This window comes from Dipodomys spectabilis, unplaced genomic scaffold, assembly GCF_019054845.1.
Source record: "Dipodomys spectabilis isolate Male_0828 unplaced genomic scaffold, ASM1905484v1 ptg000231l, whole genome shotgun sequence".
NCBI classification, from domain to species: domain Eukaryota; kingdom Metazoa; phylum Chordata; class Mammalia; order Rodentia; family Heteromyidae; genus Dipodomys; species Dipodomys spectabilis.
Window position 1 is genome coordinate 8,185,623 of NW_024870908.1, and position 14,905 is coordinate 8,200,527.

Here is a 14,905-nt window from a genome sequence, read left to right on the forward strand (position 1 = left end):
AGGGGGCCTGGGGGAGGGGGCCTGGGGGGAGGGGGCCTGGGGGGAGGGGATCTGGGGGGAGAGGGCCTGGGGGGGCCTCGCGGGAGGGGGCCTGGGGGGAGGGGGCCTGGGGGGAGGGGGCCTGGGGGAGGGAATCTGGGGGGAGGGGGCCTGGGGGGAGGGGATCTGGGGGGAGAGGGCCTGGGGGGGCCTCGCGGGAGGGGGCCTGGGGGGAGGGGGCCTGGGGGGAGGAGGCCTGGGGGAGGGACGGCTCCCTGTCCTGAGGCCCAGGCTTCACTCTGTCCCTGGGCTCAGGCCGCTTTGGCAACAACCGGGACCCCTCTTCCCAGAGGAGGGAGGCCGGGTCAGGCCAGGTCAGACAGGGTCAGGCAGGGTCGGCCTGGCACCATGCATCAGGTCACCTAGGGCTTGAACCAAGGGGCGGGGGCGGGGTCTGGCTCCACGTGCCCACCTGCTGCGGTCTCCGCCCCTGCCCCAGGGCTGCAGCTGGGACCAGCCCGGGCCGGACACCACCACCGGACACTCCACGGCTGGGAGGCCCACTTAGATGTGGGGCGTTGACCTGGGGCCTGTCCCCCGTGGCGTGGCTCCTGCCAGTGGGGCAGTCCTGGGGGCTGAGGGAAGGCACATGCCCATTCTGGGGAGCCTGGTGAGGTGAAGCGCCCCCAGAGGCCTCCTGAGCGCGTGGGCAGCTGGGCCCAGGGCCATGGGGTCCCATGAGCCCCCACCTGGCCTGTCTGGCAGAGAGGAGCGACCTGGACACGACCCTGGCGGAGATGCAGTGGGGGTGGACATGGCTCCTGTCTAGACCTGTGGACCCCAACTCCGGCCCGCCAGCCTGACCTCTGTCTGCGGGGACAGGAGACCGCGAGGATGGCCGGATGGAGGAGGCAGAGTGGCGGTGTGTTGTTCAAAGCTGCCCAACCCCAAGCCCCCTCCATCCTGCCCAGTCTGGCCAGGCGACCGTGGCTGTGCGTGGGAGGACTCTGGAGATGGAGCCGCTGCGGGGACAGCGATGTCCCATGACCAGCCAGGGGGCCTGGGCTTTGGGCACCCCCCTTTGCAGGGGATGGGAGTTGGGTCTAGGCAGCAGACCTCCCCACCCCTTCTAGGATCTGGACCTGATGCTTCCCTCCTACCCCACCCCTGTTACCGACTTGCGTCAGGTTCTGCCAACCTGTTGGAACAAACACAGTCTGGTTGCCATGGTGATCATAATGGCTTTGGGGTGAAGAGATGGTCCGCAGCTGCGGTAAACAGGAAGTGGGGGTGGGCAGCTGCCAGGCTGCCGGGGAGGGCTGCCCACCCCTGCAGGAGCCCTGCCCATCAGTTGGCTAGGGCTGGGTGACTCTCAGTACTCTTCTTTACAGGTAGGGAAACTGAGGCCCAGACGTACGAAAGGACTTTGGGCCCACTGACCTGCACCTCCATTCTCCTGAGATCTGTTCCCTGGGGGCTCGGGGAGCTTGCTGAACAACGGACTCCCCATCCCACCATTCCCCCAATGGTGTTGAGACTGAGTCAGGCCGTCCTTGATCAGAGTCCTGGCTCCATTCACCCCTGCCCGTCTCTCTTTCCACTGCCCTGTGCCTCAGTTCCCCTCATCTGTAAAGGGAAGGAACACCTGGAGGCTGATCTCAGAGGTCTGATGTCCACTTGGGCCCAGGAGGAACTCCTCTCGCAGTAGGCAGAGGTCAGTGGGGTCTGTGACCCGAGGACAGAGGCTGGAGACGGGTTAGGCGTTGCCTGCCCAGGGTAGGAATCTTCCTCTGTCCCGAGAGCTGTGGCTTCGCTGGGTGTGTGCCTGGGCCTGGTCTCTGCGCTCACCTGCATCCACGGCAGATGCTCCATGGATCTTCTGTGGCCAGCCCCAGGCACACGAGAAGCCGGCTCAGAAACAGGATGCACTGTGGGAGTGTGGTTTTTGAGGGGCCCTGCGGGAGGGGGGGGCAGAAGCCCCAGCTCAGTATCAGGGTGCTGACCCAGCTTGGGGGCGGGTCCTCAAACCCCGCATCCTGGGACCCTCCCTGCTGGAGCTGACCCAGACAGGTTCCAGCAGATCCATGTTAAGTGCTGGGCCCTCCAACCTGGCATGAGTTGTCATGGCAACACATCAGCAGATCCAGACACAGGCGGAGGACTCCTCAGGCTGCCCAGGGCACCTGGGAACTGGGGCTGCTTCTGCGGGGTTCAGGGGCCACGATGTGGTGGAGATCGACCGCAGCCTGGCTGGCCACTGAGGTGGGGACACAGGTGTCTCCATAATGCTCCTGGCTGCCACGAGCACTGTGAGCATCTCAGATCCACTCCCTGAGGGCTGCCCAGGGAGGTCCCCGCAGGACCCCAGGGTGCTGTTTGCCAAGGGGGCAGGCCCTGCAGCGGTTACAGAGGCTCGAGGCGGCCTTGGGACTGGGGCGGGCAGGACGGCAGGAAAGGACACGACGTGAAGGCTGCAGTTTGTGGAAATGTTTTAATTGAGGATTCTTAGATACAGTGGTTAATGGGTTGCCCACAATTCCTCCCCGACACGAGGCCTCATGCTGGGACACTGCTGCCCTCCCCCCCCTCCAACAGCATGACCGCAGTTCACGCTCTTGGGTTACAAGAGTCACAGCTCCATTAAGCCGAGGACTGTGGTACAAAAGGAACATTCCATAGCTCGAGTCACTACAGTTTGCTAGAAACATCAATTGCTTTAGAATACTTTGAACTATAAAATATATCGAATTTTCATATATTAACCATATACATGTGTAACTATTACTAATGTCGTCAGTCGTTACAAAATAAGACATTCAGGGAGCAGGCTACAAACGCACGCGCCAGCCGATCCCGCAAGCAAGGGCCTTGCACTAGTCCACGCCCTTCACAGCTCAGCCTTGGACAGGGTGTGGGTGAGCACAGCTGTGCGCTGTGCCCTCGGGCCACAGGTACTGCCAGCTCTAGGGGTGCCTCAAGTCCCCCAACTGCAGATGGAGACACTGACAGAGACCCCGGCGCCCCGCAACCTCCGCTCAATTCCCCAGGAACCAGCCCCAACCCTCCGTCCATGGGCTCAGGTCTCAGGCGACCAGCTGCAGGCTGGGTCCTCTGGGTGAGGGCAGACTGGCTTCAGACGGTCTCAGGAACAAGTCTGGTGCGCCCAGCTGTGTCCATGCCGCCTCCCTGCACTCAGGCCGGGTGGGCACCGCAGGACCGCTCCTCAGGCGGCTCGGCGGAGGCCGCGGGGTGGCACTGTGAGCTGCTGGGGGAGGTGCCTGCTGCCACCTGCTGGGTCTGGTGGTCCCCAGCAGGGCACCTCAGCCACCAAGCAAGCAGCCGGGCCCCAGGGCCTGCACGAGCGGTCAGCGGGCACGCAGAGCAGGCGCCGGCTGCGGTGTCCTCAGCCCTGGTCTTGACTCGGTCACTGTGAGCTCCCCGGTGGGCCAGGCCCGACTTCTGACCTCACGCTGAGGGCTGGTCGCGGGCTCCGACTTCACCAGGCTCCGCTGTCTACCCAGGGTGGGAGCAGAGCTGCAGACACTTCTGTGCAGTCCTATTTACAAAGAGCCAGGGCGGAGCGGGGCCTGCGCGCGCGTCCCGTGCGTAGGAGCAGGGGCTCACCTCCCGGGTCCTGGCCAGAGGCTGGCGCCCAGCAGCCGCTGGGCCGGGTGGAGGGCGGCCACGCGCAGAGACGATAACGCAACAAAAACCTTTATATAAACAGTTTATTTACTCTAAACAGCAACACAGACAAAACGCCATATAAACACAAAGGAAGTGGTGCAGAATGGAGACGCCGGCTGACTTTGGATCTGAGGCTCATAAGCAACAGCCCGGGTGGTGGTGAGGGGGAGGGGGCCGGTGTGGTGGTTTTTCATACAGCCAGCGGGGCTACAAAGGTCTGAAACGTCTGAAGCATGCCTGCTCTGAGAGCGAGGATCTCGCTCCTAGGGCTCACCCAGTATAAAAGTTTATCATCTTACAGCAGTTGAAATACTGACATCAATATTAAAATAAAAGCAAGTTTTACATAACAATCAAAAATACAAAAGACTGAAGGAAGAGACCCTGTATGAAAAACTGGGGCAATTCAGCGAAATCGAGAAGTGGATGCCAGTGGCGGAAATGGAAAATGGCGCCTGCCCACCCTCCTCCCAGGCAGCGGGGAACTGTACGGAGCGACTTAGATTTGCAAAGTGTTGTAAACAAGTTCTTGCCAAACCAATCCCTTCCTTTCACGGTGCCGTGGACGCTGCTTACGAGGGCGCGAACTTCTTGGCTTGTGCCCGAACCCTTTTCTCATACTCCACTCTGTTTTGGCTGAGGAGAGAAAAGACGCATTAGCAGACAGACAGACCCGGGGCCACCCAGAGGCCTGCGCCGGGGAATGGCCTGGGAGGGACCAGCGAGCTCCGGGACGGGTGCCGAGGAGGGGGGTGCGCGAGGAGCAGGCTGGAGGGCTCCCCGAGACCCAGCTGGCGGTCTGAGGGTGGGGGGAAGGCGGGAAGGCTAGGTGGCCACCCCAAAGTTTTCGGCAGAGTGGCCCTACACGTGGGCAGCGAAGAGGACTCATGACCGGATGGGATGTTATTTGCAACGATGCCTGGACCTAGGCTTTTTGGGGGGTCAGTTAGGCCGAAACTAAGAACAGGCTAGCACTCTACTACTTGAACCACAGTTGGCTTTTTGGTAGTTTATTGAAGATAAGAGTCTCACAGACTTTCCTGCCTTGGCTGGCTTTGAACTGTGATCCTCAGATTTTAGCCATGAGTAGCTAGGATGACAGGTGTGAGCCACTGGTGCCCTGGCTATACCTTGTCTTTAAAACACAAAATAGAATCCAGGCACCGGTGGCTCATGCCTGTCATCCTAGCTACTCAGGAGGCTGAGATCTGAGGATCGCGGTTCAAAGCCAGCCCAGGCAGGAAAGTTCGTGAGACTCTTATCTCCAATAAACCACTAGAAAACTGGAAGTGGCGCTGTGGCTCAGGTAGAGCGCTCGCCTTGAGCTGAGGAGCACAGGGACGGCGCCCAAGCCCAGAGTTCAAGCCCCCTGACTAACAAAAAAAAAAAAAAGAGCCAGGCGCCAGTGGCTCATGCCTGTAATCCCAGCTACTCAGGAGGCTGAGGACTGAGGACTGTGATTAGAAGCCAGCCTGGGCAGGAAAGCTGTGAGCCTCTTACCTCCACTCAACTACCATAAAGACCATAAGTAAAGCGGTGGTTCAAATGGGAGAGTGCTAGCCTTGAGCAAAAGCAGTTCAGGGACATGCCCAGGCTCTGAGTTCAAGCCCCAGAACTGACAACGATGAGGATGAGGACAACCACAACCACCAACAAGAAGAGAGCGGGCGCTGGTGGCGCACACCTGCAATCCCAGCTACTCAGGAGGCTGAGATCTGAGGACTGCGGTTCAAAGCCAGCCTGGGTAGGCAAGTGCAGGAAAGTCTGCAGACTCTCATCTCTAGTTAACTACCAGAAAACCAGAAGTGGTGCTGTGGCTCAAAGTGGTAGAGCGCTAGCCTTGAGAAGAACAGCTCAGGCACAAAGCCCAAGCCTTATGAAAATAAGTGCCATTTGCCCAGCAATGGGCACATACATCTATCAACACTGACACATCCTGGGCTCAAAGCCTCCAAGGAGCTGGGACCACAGGCACACTCCAGTCTTACCAGCTACTGGCAGTAAGTCTGAGATTCTGCTAGCAATTGCGGAGAACAGACTGCAGCCACTAATTCTGGTTCATTTCCAAAAACCCAAGTTGCTCAGGGCAAGGCATGGTGGTCTAGGTCCAGATCCACTGCTGGGGCTCCATGAGGCTCAGCCTGAGACCCCCAGCAAACCTGAGCAGCCCAAGGGTGCACCTGGGACAAGAGCCCCGCCGCCGGAGCGGGGGGGGGGGGGGGGGCGCGAGGACTGTGGGGCAGAGGCGCCAGAGCCAGGCCTCAGAGCGGCAGAGGCACTACAGGGCACGCCACACACAGGCAGCTGCAGCACACGCTCTGCAGCATGCAGCCTGGGCCCTGGGGTTCGCAAAACTCCCAAGGCTGAGGATCAAACGGGCTGGCAGCCAAACAGACACGCTCTAGAGACAGTGCCGACTCGGAGCGGCCCAGCACCAAGTGATGTGCACACTATCCCAGGCAGACCGGTGCCAGGACACAGAGGCAGACCACAGGGCCGAGACCCAGGGGACGGCAGGCCATGAGACAAGGCCTGGCCTCACCACACCCCTGCCGGCGCAGGCAGACAGACAGCACGCACCTTTCCACAGCTCAGGGTCTGACGCGGGGCCGGGAGCGGGAGACCCAAGCCGGACGCCCGAGGGAGCCAGGTGGCAGGCCCTGCGCTGCCTCGGCCAGGTGAGACGGCGCCATGCCGGCCGAGGCGCGCACCTCCCGGAGCTGCTCCAGTCCCGAGCGCCACCCTCTCCTCCCGTGGGAAGCCACACGGGAGGGGTAGTGTCGGCCACAGGGAGCAATGGGGAGGGACCAAGGCAGCAGAGGCGTGGCGTGTAGCGGTCCCTCACACCCAGACAGACCCATGGGGTCCACAGGGGCGGGCGGGGCGCAGGAGCCCCACGACAGACAGCACGGTGTGGGCCTCAAACCCTGTTTGGCGCCGTGCCAAGTGGGCTGTGTGCCTCTGTGCAAGCCCTTCCCTCTCTGGCCACCAGACTGGCCACACGCTGCCCCACCCCAGCCTTCCACACCCCGTCCTGCACGGCCCCACACGGCCCCAGCGCTGCACGGCCGCAGGTGGCCCAGGCTGCACTTCGGGGGGCGTGTGGCCAGCAGCAGGCACTACTAACCAGTAAATTGTGTAGGCTTCTGCTTGAGCTGGGTCTTGGATATTTGGTTCATTTAGAAGTTCCTGTATTCCTAATAAGATCTGTGTGAGACAAGGAGAAAACACGGCCGGGCTCAGCGGCTGGGAAGGCAGCCGCGGCCCAGCAGCCCGGCGAGGCCTTGGGTACCTGCTTGATCGTGATGGCGGGCCTCCAGTCCTTGTCTTCCTCCAGGATGGACAGGCACACTGTACCGGAGGGGTACACATTTGGGTGAAACAGTGGTGGCTCAAATTTACCTGGAGGCAGGGGAGAAAGCACACGCTTTTGGAGCCGGCTGCTCGTCCCCTTTCCCGGGCCACGCCCCTGGAGGCCGCCAGCACCTTGAGGGGCGGGAAGGCAAGCCGGCATCTTTCCAGAGCAAGAGCATGGACACGGCTAAGCATTCTCTCAGGACTCTGCTCCATGTAGGAACTTTGGGCAGCCAGAAAAGCCCACAAGGCAAGGTCGGGGCGAGCCCTGGGGCCTCACCGCGACCTCTCCAGCAGGCAGGCTGAGGACGCTGTCCAGCGCTGAGGCACTGGACACAACGGGAAATCTGCCGGAACGGGCCCCACCCACCGGGCAACTCAGGCTCAGGAGACTACGCTCACCAGCAACGTCTACACCGTCAGACATGTAGCTATACCCAGCGCAAGCCTAAAGGCAGCCCAGGAAGCTAGCCTGAAGTGGGGCCAGGGAGGAAGTTGAGCGCTCGACACACACGCACGCACACACCCCCAGGTTCAGCCCCCAACACACTTCCCAGAAAATGCCACCCACCTCGCCCCCCTGCCTCTAATACCTGCAGACACCTTCCTGGCTATGACACACACGGTGAGCCGAGGCTCCGGCTTGGCATGGGGCTCAGTGTAGGGCTGTGTGATGCCCCAGGTGCCCCGACACGGGAAGTGCACCCCTGGCCCTGGGTGGGAGGACTGCTCTACAGATCCAGTCCCGAGCACCACGCCCTGCTCTTAGGTTGGGACATCCCAGCCAGCAACGCCGACCCCGCACTCAGTGCACGTCCCAGCGCTCACACACGGCCTCCAGCTCCCAGCACGTCCTTTTGGTGACGCTGGGTTTGAACTCAAGGTCTTGTGCTTGCTAGACGCTGAATCCCCACCTCCAGTCCTTTTTTTGGGTAGGGTCTCATTTTGTGTGTGCCAGCACTGAGGCTTGAACTAAAGGCTACACTCGTGCTCAGTTTTCCAGCTCACATCTGGTGCTCTACTGCTTCTGTCCTATCTCCATTCCCAGTGTTTTGCTGGCTAACTGAGTTTTATGCATTTGCTCACCCAGTGAGCTGGCTTCAAACCCACATCCTCAGGCTGTGGTCCTGAGTAGCCAGGATTATAGCTGTACCCAACAGGGTCTCATTTGAACTACACCTGCCTGAAGAGCCATCACTGGTTTCTTTCTTTTTGGTTGGTTGTGGGGCTTGAACTCTGGGCCTGGGCGCTGTCCCTCAGCTCTTCAGTTCAAGGTGAAAGCTCTACCACTTAAGCCACAGTGCCACTCCCGGTTTTCCAGTGGTTTATTGGAGAGTCTCACAGACTTTTCCTGTCCGGGCTGGCTTTGAACTGTGATCCTCAGATCTCAGCCTCCTGAGTAGCTAGGATTATAGGTCTGAGCCACTGGAGCCCAGCTCACTGGTTTCTTTTTTACTTTTTTTTTTTTTTCCTCGGGTCTGGTCGTGGGGCCTGAACTCTGGGCCTGGGCGCTGCCCCTCAGCTCTTCAGCTCAAGGCCAGTGCTCTACTACTTGAGCCACAGTGTCACTTCTGGCTTTTTTCTTTTTTTTTTTGTCAGTCGTGGGGCTTGAACTCTGGGCCTGGGCGCTGTCCCTCAGCTCTTCAGCTCAAGGTGAGCGCTCTACCACTTGAGCTACAGTGCCACTTCCGGTTTTCTGGTGGTTTATTAGAGATAGGAGTCTCACAGTCTTTCCTGCCCGGGCTGACTTTGAACCACGATCCTCAGATCTCAGCCTCCTGAGTAGCTAGGATGACAGGCGTGAGCCACCGGCGCCCGGCCTGGCTTTTTTCTTATGTGGTGCTGAGGAATTGAACCCAGGGCCTCAGGCATGCAAGGCAAGCGCTCTACCACTGAGCCACCTTCCCAGGCCCAAGCTCACTGGTGTCTCTGAAACAGTCTTGGAAATACTTTGCCCAACCAGGCGTCAAACAGCCATCCTTCTGCCTTCCATCCAGCCAGAATTGCAGGTCTAAGTCATCATGCCTAGCCTACTAGTCTCCTCGTCGCTTCCGTTGTGAGCAGACGCATACGTTTCAATGCATGCGGTACTGGGACTTGAACTTGAATTTTCACTCATTTGAGCCACAGCTCCACTTCCAGCTTTTGTCTGCCCAAGCTGGCTTTGAGCTACGGTCAGATCCTTAGATGTCAACCTTCTGAGTAGCTAGGAGGACAGAGAACCCTCACTGCAACTCAGCAACTGTAGCTTTGGTTGTCACAGGAAACAGTCCTCCAAAGGGACACCTCCAGAGCGCAGTGTCCGCCGTGTGCCTGAGCACCACTGCCAGGGCTGTGGGGTCGCCTCCATTCTGACAGTGAAGCCAGCGCTGCTCCTCGCGGCCGCTGGCCTCCTCCGTCCAAGGTCAAGCTTCTGGCTCATCTCCGCTCTGACCCCGTTCTGGCTGTCTCACGAGTGGTCATCAGTTGGGCCAGTGTGTTTCCCTGGACAACTCTGCCTCCCACGCCTCCTCCAGAAGCCCCACCAACCCCCAAGCACCCTGCAGGCCTGCAGTGCGCGCTGCCCCGGAGCTCGCTGCCCCGGAGCTCGCCGCCCCGGAGCGCGCCGCCCCGGAGCGCGCCGCCCCGGAGCGCGCCGCCCCGGAGCGCGCCGCCCCGGAGCGCGCCGCCCCGGAGCGCGCCGCCCCGGAGCGCGCCGCCCCGGAGCTCGCCGCCCGGGAGCTCGCCGCCCCGGAGCTCGCCGCCCCGGAGCTCGCCGCCCCGGAGCTCGCCACCCGGGAGCACGCCGCCCCGGAGCTCGCCGCCCCGGAGCTCGCCGCCCCGGAGCTCGCCGCCCCGGAGCGCGCCGCCCCGGAGCTCGCCTTCGCATTCCACAGGCGGGTACGGCTTTTCTTCAGTACCCACTGGAGCCACAAGTCCTCTTGTCCATCTCTGGGACAGTCCCACCAAGTGCCCACTGTGGGCAGTGCTCTGGCGGCCAGCCAGAGTGGAGGGACTAACCCCTCCCCTTGCCGACTGCCTTGGGGTCACTTTACAGGAGCTCATTTTGCGTATGTCAGTCCTGGGGCTTGCACTCAGGGCCTGGGTGCTGTCCTCGAGCTTCTACACTCAAGGCTAGTAGTGCTCTACCACTTGAGCAGCAGCTCCACCTCTGGCTTTTTGGTGGTTAATTGGAGGTAAGAGTCTCATGGACTTTCTCGCTCACTTCAGAGATCGTTAGGTCTCAGTCTTTTGAGTAGCTAGGATTACAGGCATGCGCCCCCAACGCCCAGCACAGAGCTGCCATTTTAACAGGGCTCAGCCCAGCTGTGTGAACAGTAAAATGGGGTGGTAGCAAACCCGATCCTTTTATTTGGTACTTGGCTTGAAACCAAGGTCTGGTACGTGCTATCTACATGCTCCTCACTGAGGCCCAGCCCTGAGCCCTGGCCTGTACCCCCATCCGGGCACAGGGACGTACCAAGTGCAAGTGCTCAGAGCTGGTAACTATGAAGGGCCAGATCCCCTCAGCTGGACCAGAGACCAGGCTCATCTATGCACCCTATCTCCAGGGCCAAAACGGGACCAAAGCCCAACCTCACTAGAGCACGCGGCCTTGATCTTGTACTCCCTCCCCCACATACCAGCCCGTGGGGTGCTGAGCAGCCTGAGACTGGGAGGAGGCCCACAGTCTTCCTGTGTTAACTTACATTTTGGAGGGGAAGATGGATAATCATCCTTAAAAAGCATCCGCAGTTTGAACAAGCCTCCTTCCCATGGAGTCTGTGGAGAAGGGACTGTGGTTAGACACGGGCTGGGGGCTGAGGTAGGCCCAGAAGCAAGGCCTGGGCCCCCCGGGGTTGCCCCCGCCATCCCGTGCCAGTGGAGAAGTAGAGATCGGACCACAGCCCCCGGGCTGCCCAAGGGTACCTCGGAGCTCGGGCCCAGAGCCAGACCTGGCACCTGTGCTCGGCGGGACTATTCCAGCCACCACCATGCTCGGGGCTGGTGTGCCCGCTTTACCTGGGCCAGGCAGAGAGAAAGTGGCCCGCTCGGACAGCAAGCGCAAGGCCATGCCTTCAGACAACACGGACTCTGACCCGAGCCCTCCCGCCGCCAAGTCTTGCAAAGACGACACGGGTGTGGGGTGTGGGGGGACACAGCTCTTACCCCCTTCTTCCCCGGGATGGCGCACTCCCAGTTCATCAGGTTCATTGTGCCGTCGGGATTTTTGGTTGGGACAGCCACAAAGCCCTGAGAGAGAACAGCACAGAAGCACGTCAGTGCCGTGGGCCCGAAGGCCAGCGCGGGCCCAGGCTGAGCCCGCCAGAGGCCATGGCACCCGGACTCAGGCGCTGCTTACAAACGGGTGGTCTTTCCTCCAAGCCTTCCTCTCCTGGGCGAGTCTGCTGAGGGCAATCCCCGACATATTCAAACTCCTGGAACAGACAGGACAGGGCAGTTAGCAAAGGCCTGCCGGCTGCGGCAGCTGCTGCCCGCAGACCCGTGCTGGCCCTGGACTTCTGATGTGCTCCAGGAGCACCTGGGGGGAGGGGGGGCAGGCAGGGGACGGCCGGTCTCTCCTGCCATGGTGGGCCGTGTAGAGTGAGGCAGTCACTCCAGCAGACACAGAGCGCACGAGTCCCCTCCTCCACCACAGGCCGCAACAGGACCGAATGACGACTCCCCCCTCCCCCGCAGTGTCCCCAGGGACAAGGCGACCAGGGCCCTGCAGAGTGCTGGGCGTGTGGCTCGGTGGTGCAGGAGGCACCCAGTGAGCACCAAGTCCTGGGTTCCACTGCAAATAACGGCCCCAGACAAAACCGTGCTAGTCTGTGACTGGGCGTGGGGAGAGAGCGCTCCCTCCTGGTGGTACACCAGGTATGGGGCGGCTGCTCAAACTCCGCTCAGAATCAGGATTCAGAATTAAGATCCGGCCTGGTGGGAAGATGACCATCATGCTTGAAGGCAGCAGAGTGAGAACAGCTCAGTGGGTGAAGCCCAGGCCAGCCCTACCTTCCATCTGTCTGCCCACAGCTCCGCCCTGTGAGGCAGCCCAGGGAGGTTGGAGGTCAGAGGCGGCAGCGGGCCTGCCTCCCCCGCTTCTCCAGGGCTCACTCCCTGTCACGTGTAACACACTCCGGCCACAGAACTTGCTGCAGCATGTGTGCATCTTCAGTTCACGGGGTCAAGGACACACAAACCACCACCTGAGCGCCGGGCGAGGCTCTAGCCCGAGCAGGGCTCTCTCTGAAGTGGCTCACAGGGGACTTGCGCGCGGTAGGCTTCAGGCTTCTCTCTGTATATTTAGGGCTGGTTCTGGGGTTTAACACAGCCTCAAACTCTCATTTGGCTTTTTCCACTCAAGGCTGGCACTCTGTCACTTAAGCCACACCCCCACTCTTGGCTGGTGAACTGGAGATAAGAGTCTCTTAGATTTATCTGCCCGTACTGGCTTTAAACCTACCTCGAGCCTCAGCTCCTAGCCTCTATCTAACCTAGATCCTCAGACCTCAGCCTCCCGAGCTGCACAGCTCCCCGTTGCTTCCAAATCTGGGTCTAACCTCCAGCCTCAGCAGTCTGCATGTGGGGTGCCACAGGAGGCTGGGAGGCCTCGTCTCCAGGCTAGACCAGCACCAGCCTAGCCTGCTCTCCAGCTCAGCCCCAAGACCAATGAAGGGCGGAGTCAGCTCAGGTGGGGAAGGTATGCAGAGCCCTCCCCCAGGGTGGAGCCTCTACTCAAACTCAGGTCTTCAGCTGGGTTCAGGCTGTCCACTCGGCCCGCAGGGCCTTCGCTGCCCACAGCCCCAGGGGCCCACACCCCGCAGCTGTTTCAGGGCAGCCTGCCACTGGCAGCACCTGAGACGGGTCGTCAGGAACAACAGTCAGGTGCCACCATGTATGCCAGGTTCCTGCCTGCCTGGGGCCTACACCAGGGCTGGGGATGGCTGCCAGAGGCTCCAAGCAACTCCTGCCCATCCCCAGAGCCCAGGTGTTTCTTTTTTGTCTTTTGTGCCAGCCCTGGGGCTTGAACTCAGGGCCTGGGTGCTGTCCCTGAACTTTAGAGCTCAAGGCTAGAGTTCTGTCATTTGAGTCACAACTCCACTTCCAGCTTTTTGGTGGTTTACTGGAGACAGAGTCACATAGACTTTCCTGCCTGGGCTGGCTTTGAACCACGATCTTCAGATCTCAGCCTCCTGAGTAGGGTGAGCCTCACAGGCCTGAGCACCAGTGCCTGACTAGGTTTGGTTTGTTTTTTGTATTTTTTAAAAGGGAGAGTTAGGTAAAGCCACTGCAGACCTACCCAGGGAAGCACTTGCAACAGTAACAAACACTCAAGGCATCAAAAAATTGTAAGTTTGGGCACAAGACCTAGACAGACTCACACACGGGCTTTAACACCTGAGCACAAATCACACGGTTTAAAGACTCTACCTTCCCTCAAAATCAAGCCCCCCACCACCCCCAAACAAGGCTTGTATTCAAACCCAAATTGTCCTTTCCCAGCCTGCCGGCCGGAGCCCCAGGGAGCCCACTGCTCCCGCACAGGTGAGCGAGAAGCCAGGTGCCAGTGGGTCATGCATCTAATTCTACCTCTCAGGAGCCTGAGACACGAAGATCATGGTTCGCAACCAGCCGGGGCAGACAAATCCTAGAGACTATTTTCTCCAACTAGCAAAAACCTGATAGCAAGGGAGAGGCCCCAAGTTCAAACCCCAGTTTTGGCAAAAAGAAAAAAACTGGAGCAAGCAGCTCTCTGCTCAGAAGGGCAGGAAGGCCTTGGCCGGGCCCGTGGGGCCCGTGGGGCCCGAGCCCTGCTACGCCAGCGGAGGGGAGGTGTCAGCTGGGCCTGCCCAAGTGTGCGGAGAAACAGGCAGGGAAAGGCCAGGGTCAGAGGTGGGAGCCGGGCCTCGCTCCCACCACCTCTTCTCCACCAAGTGGCCCTAGGGCAGCCCCGACCCATGAAGACCCCATCGCCCCCTCCTCCAGCGCCTGCCCGAGGCTGCCCGGCCCCGGCGATCCCGTGGGTGAGTGCGGGCCGGCGGTGCTCGGCCTGGTCAAGACTCCGTTCAGACCCGCTCGGGGGGACCCGGCTGCCTCCGCTGCGGCCGCTCCTGGCGGCCAACTGTGGCCGTCGGGGCCAGGGGCTCTGCCGGAGCCCGGCCCCCACGCACCACCCCCGGGGGCTCCTAACCGCCCCCCGGCCCGCGGCGGCCGCGCCCGCGGGGCCCGAGCGGAACCCCGGCCGCCCCGGCCCTGCCCCCGGCCTCCGGGGGGCCCCGGGCCGGGCCCACGCGCGGCCCGACGACGACGACACCGCAACCCCGAGCGATCGCGGCCGGGGCCGGCGCTGGGGACGCGCGCGGCCCGCCGAGGCGCCCCCGGCCCGCCGCCCGCCCGCCCCGCGCCCCGCCGCCCGCCGAGGCGCCCCCGGCCCGCCGCCCGCCGAGGCGCCCCCGGCCCGCCGCCCGCCCGCCCCGCGCCCCGCCGCCGCCCCCGGGCCCGCCGCCCGCCCGCCGCCCGCCGAGGCGCCCCGGCCCGCCCGCCGCCCGCCCGCCGCCCCCGGGCCCGCCGCCCGCCCGCCGCCCGCCGAGGCGCCCCGGCCCGCCCGCCGCCCGCGGCACGTGCGAGGCTGTTTGAGCCCCGGCCCCGGCCCGCCCCGCCCGCCCGGCGGCCCCGCGCCCGGCCCGCACGCCCCTGAGGGCGGAAGCGCGGCGGCGGCGGCGCGGCGGGGCGCGGGCCGGGCGGCGGCGGCGGGGCGCGGGGCGGGCGGGCGCGGCGGCGGCGGCGGCGGGGCCCCGGGCCGCCGGGGGCCGAGGCGGCGGCTCACCTGGGCGGCCGCGGCCCGGCGCGTCGCGGCGGCAGAGGCGGCGGCGCTCCTTTGTCTCGGGACTTCCCTCCGCGC

At 62.2% G+C, this 14,905-nt stretch overlaps 1 protein-coding gene and 1 long non-coding RNA gene across 2 annotated transcripts; one reads left to right on the forward strand and one right to left on the reverse strand.

The window, feature by feature from the left end:
- Window positions 1-354: 354 nt before the first annotated feature.
- On the forward strand, window positions 355-3,916 carry LOC122123803. The gene is made up of 2 exons (XR_006150446.1): window positions 355-1,252; window positions 1,371-3,916. It is a non-coding gene; the product is annotated as an uncharacterized LOC122123803 (long non-coding RNA).
- Ube2i (ubiquitin conjugating enzyme E2 I) lies at window positions 3,690-14,905 on the reverse strand. The gene is made up of 7 exons (XM_042698285.1): window positions 14,831-14,905; window positions 11,363-11,438; window positions 11,170-11,253; window positions 10,710-10,782; window positions 6,959-7,068; window positions 6,794-6,873; window positions 3,690-4,302 (listed from the first exon to the last, which is right to left on the reverse strand). Exons 2-7 carry the CDS (start codon window positions 11,426-11,428, stop codon window positions 4,239-4,241), a joined length of 477 nt encoding a protein of 158 aa, XP_042554219.1. The 5' UTR covers window positions 11,429-11,438; window positions 14,831-14,905; the 3' UTR covers window positions 3,690-4,238.